Source organism: Diospyros lotus, chromosome 11 (assembly GCF_014633365.1).
Source record: "Diospyros lotus cultivar Yz01 chromosome 11, ASM1463336v1, whole genome shotgun sequence".
Classification (NCBI taxonomy): domain Eukaryota; kingdom Viridiplantae; phylum Streptophyta; class Magnoliopsida; order Ericales; family Ebenaceae; genus Diospyros; species Diospyros lotus.
The window spans coordinates 157,278-166,507 of NC_068348.1; the positions used below are offsets into that span (position 1 = coordinate 157,278).

The 9,230-nt window shown below is 39.5% G+C and overlaps 1 protein-coding gene across 1 annotated transcript; it reads left to right on the plus strand.

Moving 5' to 3' along the window:
* The first annotated feature begins 6,443 nt into the window (after positions 1-6,443).
* LOC127813395 (expansin-A18-like) lies at positions 6,444-7,950 on the plus strand. The gene is made up of 2 exons (XM_052354347.1): positions 6,444-6,700; positions 7,090-7,950. The coding sequence occupies exons 1-2, from the start codon at positions 6,505-6,507 to the stop codon at positions 7,716-7,718; spliced, it is 825 nt and encodes a 274-aa protein (XP_052210307.1). The 5' UTR covers positions 6,444-6,504; the 3' UTR covers positions 7,719-7,950.
* The last annotated feature ends 1,280 nt before the right edge of the window (positions 7,951-9,230 follow it).

A 9,230-nucleotide genomic window follows, 5' to 3' on the forward strand; every position in this document is an offset into this window, starting at 1 on the left:
CCCTTGCAGATCACATGTGGAAGGGGGGAAAAGATGATGGAGAAGGCCAAAAAGGCACCTAGCGTCCCTTAGATCAACAAAAAGAGGGTTGCCTACTTGTGGCCATTCTCCAGAAGTACATGTCCCCCGTAGCCTCTTGTATCCATTTCTCCTTCATATCTGGAGCTATGATGGAGATGGTGTACTAGCTTTCCCAAAGCATGTGTACCTAACCACGGAGGAAGGTGTCTACCATGATGAAGGCCTATCTAACATCTATCAGCTTCATATGGATAATAGACTACAAGTAGAAGATATTTGAAAGATGTAGCTCCCTAAGCAAGCATAACCTTTCCAATCGCCTTGGATAGGCTCGTTCTTAGCTATCACTCCAGAAGAAGACATAAGTACTTGAAGACATGCTTTTTTTTTTCCTTTAAAAAACATTGTATTTGAACTAAGAAGCAAAGAACAGATGTGGGAATAAACGAGGGAATGTCCGAAGAAGTACCTTTAATGAAGTTTTCCCATAGTTATTAGTGTGCCCAGCACATAACTTTCGACCTTCCGGAATAATTCAAAAACATCAATCCTCTTTCATGGAGAATAAGCTACAAATGAAAGGCCATCTCCTCGAGACAAAGAACAATTGTGCTCTAAGAGTGAAGCTCTCAACTAAGACTGTAGGCCCCCCTTAAAAAAAAAAAAAAGAAAGACAAGAAAGAGAAAGCCAGTCTTTTCTCAAGGCCATGGCCAAGTATGAACATGGGACATCCCTGCCTCGAAGGCCATGAATTAGGAGCAATTCAACAATCTTTTTCGACAATCTCATGTTGCCTATACTATTCCACTAAAGCAGTTTTGCCCACTATCTTTAAACTATTGGCTTACTCTATGATCCAGCCGTGGATGTAGGTGCAATACCAAACCACCAAAACAAAACATTTAGTCACAGATGTAGTTGCAATATGGAATTGTCAAAACAAAACATTTTTCCACAGATGTAGGTGCAATACCAAACTACTGAAACAAAACATTTAGTTGCACATATAACTGCAATACCATACAGCCCAAACAAGACATCTAATCATAGATGTAGGTGCAAATACTGAAATGAAAAAAAAAAAAAAAAACTTTTCATATATAAGAATGTAGGCCTACGACTAAACTACATCACCAAAATCACAACATTTTTCATCAACACTAGTATTACTATCATCATCAGCAGCAGCAACATCATTATCATTATCATTGTCATGATCATCAACATGGTTTATGTCTGCACCATTATATCAGGTTCCCATGCCTCTCGAGCTGGGTAGCGAAAACAACCCCATATCATGGATGTAGGCAAAATGCTAAACCACCAATCAAAGTCTTGTATCGTGGACGTAGGCGCAATGCTAAACCACTAATCAAAATTATCTCTAAAGGATGTAGGTTGGCTCACACCGAACCACGTTACCAAAATCTCCTACAAATTTAAGGCAATTCGAACTGCAATAACAAAATCTCAAGACTTTGGCACCTCGTGGAAACCCACTGACCATGATATCAATATGGGACTTGAGGCTTTCATCCACTTTACTAGTGCCCCACGCTGACATAGGTTGGTTTCACCCAACTGCGACATCAAAACCTTACCACGGATGTAGGCTAAGGGGAGCTAAATTGCGCACCAAAATTTTACTCCAGGTCAAGATAAGCCTTTTCGCAAATGTAGGTAACCCAAACTGTGACACCAAAAGCGCAGATATAATTTGGTTTATGCCAAACCGTGTTAACAAAATCACCCATCTACGAATGAAAACTAGGTTGAACTGCGGAAACAAAATCTCTTTATGATTCTCTGGTTGTAGAAGTAGGCACCATACACTAAACTACCATAAGAAAACCTTTCTTAGAATTCTATCTCAAATGTAGACAAGTTGAACTGTGGAAACAAAATTTCTTTATGGTTATCTAGATGCGGAAGTTGGCATTACACATCAAACTACCTTAACAAAACCTTTCTTAGGATTCTATCGCGTAGATGTAAACTAGGTCGAATCACAGAAACAAAATCTCTTTATGGTTCTTTACTTGCAAAAGTAGACACCATATGCAGAACCATTGTAACAAAACTTGGTTGCGGAAGTAGGCAACATACGCTAAAATGCCTTAACAAAACTGGGTTGTAGAAGTAAGCACCATACATCGAATTGCCTTAACAAAATTTGGTTGTGGAGGCAAGTACCATGTGTTGAATGCTTTAACAAAATTTTCCCCATAATTCTGTTGTGGAGGTAGGCATCGCATGCTAAATCTCCTTAACAAAATTTATTTCATAATTTTGTTGCGAACATAGGGTCATCGAAATTGTAGAAACAAAATCTCGAAAATCTTCCTTAGCATTCACCTCAAAGGTACGCCCTGAGAAAGTGATACGTACTTATTTCTTTTTATGTTAAGACAACTTATCTTCCTTCTTGCAAACCCTCCCCTCCCAAGTGTAGTAAGGAAATCAGAGTATTTTTTCCTTTTGTTGTTGTCATAACAAGAAAAGAAAAGTAGGTGCATCTAGTTGTAAATTGTATCCTGCCTTGAGCTAATGCTTTATTCTAATTCTTCCATTCCTTTTTCTAACATTCGTGATTTTACAAGATTATGAGGAATTGGATAAATGAGTGTCAGGTACTTCTAACCTTGTCACTTGCATAACACGTACATGCATGCACAAACCATACATTACAAAAAACTCCTCAAATTTTCAAAAGAATTCTATTTGTTGTACTTTGTTCTGTACCGATCATCAGCTTCTTAAGTGAAGAGAGAGAGATTGGGGGGGGGGGGGGGAAGAAACCTGAACCTATTCCAAAGGACCAAGCTTATAAAAATAGTCAGAAGGTGCCTCTGGAGTCCAAACTGATATACGAACTGGTCCACTTTAGAGGATCCTTGTAATTCCTAGGGAGGATTAGGATTTGGCAAGAACAGGCTCTAGGGCCCTAGCAAGTTTGACTATCATCTTGAGTATCTACTATCAAAACTTATTCCGAGGTGTGTGGATCTAAATCATGTCTCGTCCAGCCCGAGGTCTCCATCCTCGCAATCTCCTCTAAATAGACCAACTCGAGGAACACCTCCCCAGGTCGCAATATCTCCAAAACCCCCCAAGCTTTATAAAGTCCATTTTTCTTGAAGCTCCCAGCATAATGTTCCTTCCATCGGTGGAAATCCCTAAAGAGTCGATACTTCTTGACAACCTAGGCGCGAGCCCTAGCCACATCTACCCGCAAAAGCACATTATCCCTATGCAGCTTCTCCCTTTCTCCCAACACTTGGCTATAATCTATGGTGAAAGCCAGATAGGTCGCTTAGACATCCCCCACCAAAGACTATTATGTCGCCTTGGCACCCTCCAATCTTCTTAGCTCTTCTTCCATGGAGGTAAGCCTCACTTACAAATCATTATTTTCAGTCTGAAGACCTTCAAGTTGTGCCATTTATTCCCCTAAATCATAGATGTGGGTTTAGAGTTGATGGCATTCCTACTACTAGAACCCTAATCTGTGTCTAGATTGCCAAGGCCCCTTAAGGTGAGCACGATTCATCGTATTCACCACCACCATGGCTTGAACTCCCTAAAAATGAAGGTCAATAGTAATAACAAACAGAAGCACATCAAAAATAAGCCTCAAGCACTAAAAAGTGCAAAGTCTTACTTCCTCCAACAAATGCTTTACCCAATCCATATCCTCGGGTAACTGCTTGAAAAACTTCAACTAATCCCAGGGTAGGATGGTCTAGTAAATTAATCTTTCCCCTACCCCAAGGTCCATTATTTAATTCATTTCTAGGATTATAGGGCAAGTCCAAATGTTTTCATCGTGAAGCTGATGACCCTTGTCCGAAGTCATTTCCCCGTAAATAGAAGGCAATTCTAGAAAAATTGGCAATTGCTAGGGATCCTCTAGCTCCAATGTCTTCCTATCATGACGCTCCAATTGTCGTAAAAATCCCTCTATCGTTTTAAAAATTTGACGCTTCTTCGAAACCTTCATGCTTGATCGTACTGATGATTCCACTATCTCCATCTCTATACCCTGCAATGACCCCAAAGGCATTCCTCCCACCGACTCCCAAGCCTCATTCGCTAGCTACTTATTCGCTGGTGCAGGGATTGATGCCAGTTGGTGCGAAGAGCTAGCCCCTTGCCTTAACCTTTTGCCTCCAAAGAGGTTTCTTGAATTACCCTCATCTCTAGCAGCCTTTGTTCGTTATTCATGGGCATGCTTTTTTGAATTTTCTTTCACAACATTCCTTATCTGTTCCATTTTTTCAAAAATAATATGCTATTCGAGAAAAAATTGTGCTAGGTAAACATCGCCCTAAGAAGCAAGGTTTTCTAAGATCGGCCTTATGTGCTAATCTTTCTTAACGCATCAAGACAATAGGGACCCTTGAGGACCACCGACTATTTATAGATCTTCGCAACCGAAAATCAAATTGGCATAGTATTATTGCTTGCCTCTTCATGCCAAAAAATCTTCATCTCCTTTCTTTCCTAAGCAACTACTTTGCATCATGAATAATGCCTTTTTTCAAAGCATGCGACCAGAATAAGCCTAGCCTCTTTCGAAATGACTCTCCTATTTTTTCTTCTTCTACTCTTCCCTCTAACTTTCAATCCGAGCAAAGAGTAGGGAGTTATTATTGTGGCATGGCCCTCTAGGAGAGTCCTCTCGAAGTAGCCAATGCATACGCATCACTTCGAAGGAAATGCCTAATTTGGCTAAAAGACCTTCCCAAGGTAGGGCTTCTATCCCCTAGGAAAGCCCCCTTATCACTTACCAATTATTCGGGACCAGCTTCACAGATTTGAATGTTTTGCCCTCGGTAAAGCTTCACTCCTTGGAGGAATCTTGGGAGACATGTCCCCTACTCACATTAACCAACATTGTCTTATGGTAATACGGCTCACCTACTCCAAACCCACATCCTTCAGGGAGGACTTCCTCAACAAGGAGAGGGGTTTTTCCCAAGGGCTTTTTTGTGCTTATCCTTTAGACAACACCTCGGATGGGGGATAAGCATTGCCCCTTCTTGAGAAAGAACATTGTACTCTTGCACGCGTGTCGCGTGTCCCTATCCCTAATGCTTCTTATAAATACCTTCTCTCCCCCAAAACTTATCAGTTTAGGGATTCCCTCTTTCATGCAACATCCCTAGTTATATTGCATTTTTGTATTTTGCGCTACATAAAGACTTTTTCTGACTTATGCATCTAAGGGCCAGTGCGAGAAAAATCTCCACGTGCCCCTGATTGCTTTCTGTCTTGCAAACTCTTGTGAAAGATGAAGAGTCCTTTGCCATTATTCTGCAATCTTGACCCTTTTGGCTCGACAACTCTACCCACCAACAAATTGAGCCCTTTTTCAGGCTAACGAGATAGGCCATGCCCAAACCATTGTCTCCTTCCTTGGCTCTCGTGGATTGAGCAAGGACCTCTAGAGATCCTCGTGTTCTTTAGGCTACTTAATGAGTTTCTACACAACAAATAAATTTTAATTATTGTATCATGTCAACAACATTATTTAAAAACATTAAAATTTAAGTAATTAATATAAAAAATTACCCAATGAATTTTAAATATTTTTTTGAAATAAAAATTTAATATGTGAATAAGATTTAAATTCATAACATTTTACATCAAATAAAAAATTAAAATAAAATTAATTATACCTACTATAGATAGATAGATATAATTGATGATTAGGTGTGTGTCATAATTAAATAATTTTTTGTCCTAATTAATTACGCTTGTATAATAAAAACTTTGCTGAAGTTTTTTCTAATTAGTGCTTGACATGACAAGTTGAAGCACACCACAAATTAAAACGTCTCTGCACGTTGGTTGATGCCAACATCAAAAAGTCAAAGTGCCATCGTCCTCAACCTCAATGTGTACCCCACGCACCACTCATCAAAATTTTGACTCAACCCAAACCCAAAAATACCCAACTAACCGGCAGTTAATAGAACAGGGGCCCACGTATAATTCGCTCTGGATTATTAATTGGTCGGTCACCTTACCTAATTATTTTGTAATTTTTTTTTTTTTGCTAGAACAACTAATTTGTATTATTATTATTATTATTATTATTATTATTATTATTATTGGTGAACAAATTACGCAAAACTGAGGCTTTACTTCAGTTTATAAAGTAGCTTACAAATTATCCATTGGTTCTACTTCGACAGTGCAACGAGTATCATCATTTGGTACATGATTGGCCTAAAGGGGACTTATTCCTTCTTTCTCATTTTAAAATACAAAGGACCTTATTAATAACATTCGTGAGGCCACGTAGTAGACTCTGTATCCCTCCAGCTAGTTGTAGTCGGGAAACTATACATATTTATCCGTATAAAGGTTGCATTTACAAGTCATTAAGCATTGGACAATTACAAGGCCTCAAACAGGAGCAGCTGAAATTAATCCAACTGAACTGCCGAAGATATTCATTTGAAAGAAGGAAAAGCATGCCTTCTTCCTTGTCCTTCGCTTCTAGGAGCTTTGGCTTCTTCTTGGTGGTAGGTTGGATGATTGTAATAATTAATAATGTTGGCAGAGCAAATGCCGGCGTCTACCATGCAACGAGACCCGTCTTCAGGCCAGGTCCATGGGCCCCTGCCCACGCCACCTTCTACGGCGACGAGTCTGCCTCCGCCACCATGGGTTAGTATGTGTGTGTGCAGGGTGCATCTAAAAATTTATATAGGAGAAGGTTGAAATTTTTTTTTGAGATGTAAAATTATACATCACATATTTTTGGGTGGATTGAAATTTTTTTTTTGCCATGAGCTTCAGCTCATGACAACTCACATGTAAATTCGCCGGTATATGTGTGTATGCATGGAGTTTGATTGATCGATACATACTCATTTTTATTTCTAGTAGCTAGCAGCTAGCTAGTTGTGCTTTAATTTGTGATTCATCATCAGATATCCTTTTGTATATACTGATTGATTATTAATTCATCGGTAATTAACTTAATTGTTCATATATAATAATTAAAAATGAATTAATTCTTGTTAATTTGTTGGGGGCCGCATGCATGCATGCAGGAGGAGCTTGCGGGTATGGAAACTTGTTCAACAACGGGTATGGGACTGACACAGCGGCTCTGAGCACAACGCTGTTCAACAACGGTTACGCTTGCGGGACATGCTACCAGATAAAGTGCGTTGATTCGCCCTGGTGCTACCAAGGCTCCCCATTCACTACCGTGACAGCCACCAACATCTGCCCCCCAAACTGGGCTCAGGACTCCAACAACGGCGGCTGGTGCAACCCTCCTCGGAACCACTTCGACATGTCCAAGCCTGCCTTCATGAAAATTGCACAGTGGAAGGCCGGCATCATCCCCGTCATGTATCGCAGGGTCCCATGCATCAAGAGAGGCGGCATCCGATTCTCGTTCCAAGGAAACGGGTACTGGCTATTGGTGTACGTGATGAATGTGGCCGGTGGCGGCGACGTCGCCAGCATGTGGGTCAAGGGCAGCAGAACTGGATGGATAAGCATGAGCCACAACTGGGGAGCCTCCTACCAGGCTTTTGCAACCCTGGGCGGCCAACCGCTCTCTTTCAAGCTGACTTCTTACACCACCAGGGAGACCATTGTTGCATACAACGTGGCTCCATCTAACTGGAACATTGGATTGACCTACCAAGCCAACATTAACTTCCATTGATATATATACATATAATGACCTACACACCGGCCCATCGATCAAACAGATCATCACTTTCCGTCTTAATTAGTTGTTTGGCGTTTTTGAAGGCCTGCAAGTATTAATATTTATATGCTCGATCGTTGCCTTAATTTCTTGTTAGTTCTTTGTACTTAATTTGTTTTCTTTTTCTGTTCTTTTTTACGTTTTTTTCCCCTCTAAACATGATCAATCTTTGTAATGCAATCTTTGATCTGATGAAATGAATGGATCCTTTTATGCTATAAGCACTGAAATCCATTTCCATGTTTCCATATACTCAAGGCTAGGCTTAACAACTCTAATGGCAAAGATGAAAGCTTTGCGGAAAGTTGCCATGCTTGCCAAATGGAATCAATATTGCATAGAGCCATCCTTAGACCCCAGACTTGACATCAGTAATGCTTCACAGGTCCATTAATAACAAGCTTCAAGATTTGACATTGCTAAAAATCCCCTTTCTCTACTTGAAGTCGATATTCCTAGAACAAGCAACCAAGCAGCAAACAAACTCGTTGCAAGGACCAAACGTGCAAATCAATAGTTCACAGGCACTCTCACCCCTCCATATTAGGTCCCAGGATGCGTAGCTAATTAGTATTACCAATCTGAAAAACTGGATATGGAATCACATGGGTTTTCGTAGATGCAGTCATCACGAAGTATTTTGCAATAGTTTTAAGCAACCGCTGAAGTAACCATCACAAAGTTATATTTTTTGCGACAGTTTAAAAACCGTCGCAAAATTTATTATTTCCCGACAATAAGTAACATTTAGCGACGGTTTGAAAACCGTCCCTAAATTTGAATGTTCGTCTAATTTTTTAATTAAGTATTTTATTTTTAGTAGCCGTTTAACAAAAATCGTCGTTAAATTTCAATCTAAATTAGTGATTTTAACACCGCTAAAATTCAATATAAATTTCAATTATTCTAGCAATGACTTTAGTGACGCTTTCAAAATCATCGCTAAATTTCAATGCAATGATAGAGTAGCAAGAGGTGACAGTGAGGGCGAGCCATCGACGACAAGGGCAAGGGGCCAGGGCCAAGGCAAGGCCACGAGTGACGAAATGATGGAGCGAGAGAGAGGCAACGAGCGAAAGCTAGAGAATTAGAGAAGGGTAGGGGCGAAGCCAGGTTTGCAGAGGGGGGAGGGGTGGGCGGTTAAGCAATGGGCACTTACAAGAGAAGCTAGGGCTTGAGGCAACCATTTCATGGGCCTCATGTTTGAGAAGAAAGAAAATTTTATGGTTTATTATTTGTATTTGTAAATAAAATGAAAAAATAATTTTATTATACATTATAAAAATTAAAATAACATAATTTTGTAATTTAAATATAAATCATAGATACGTGGATCACACATATATAATATTTTTAATTATATATGGATAAATTTATAAATAATTATCCACATATACGTAATTTTTATTAATATGTGTGGATAATTATTTAAAAAATTAAATTAAACTTTTTATAATAAAATAAAAA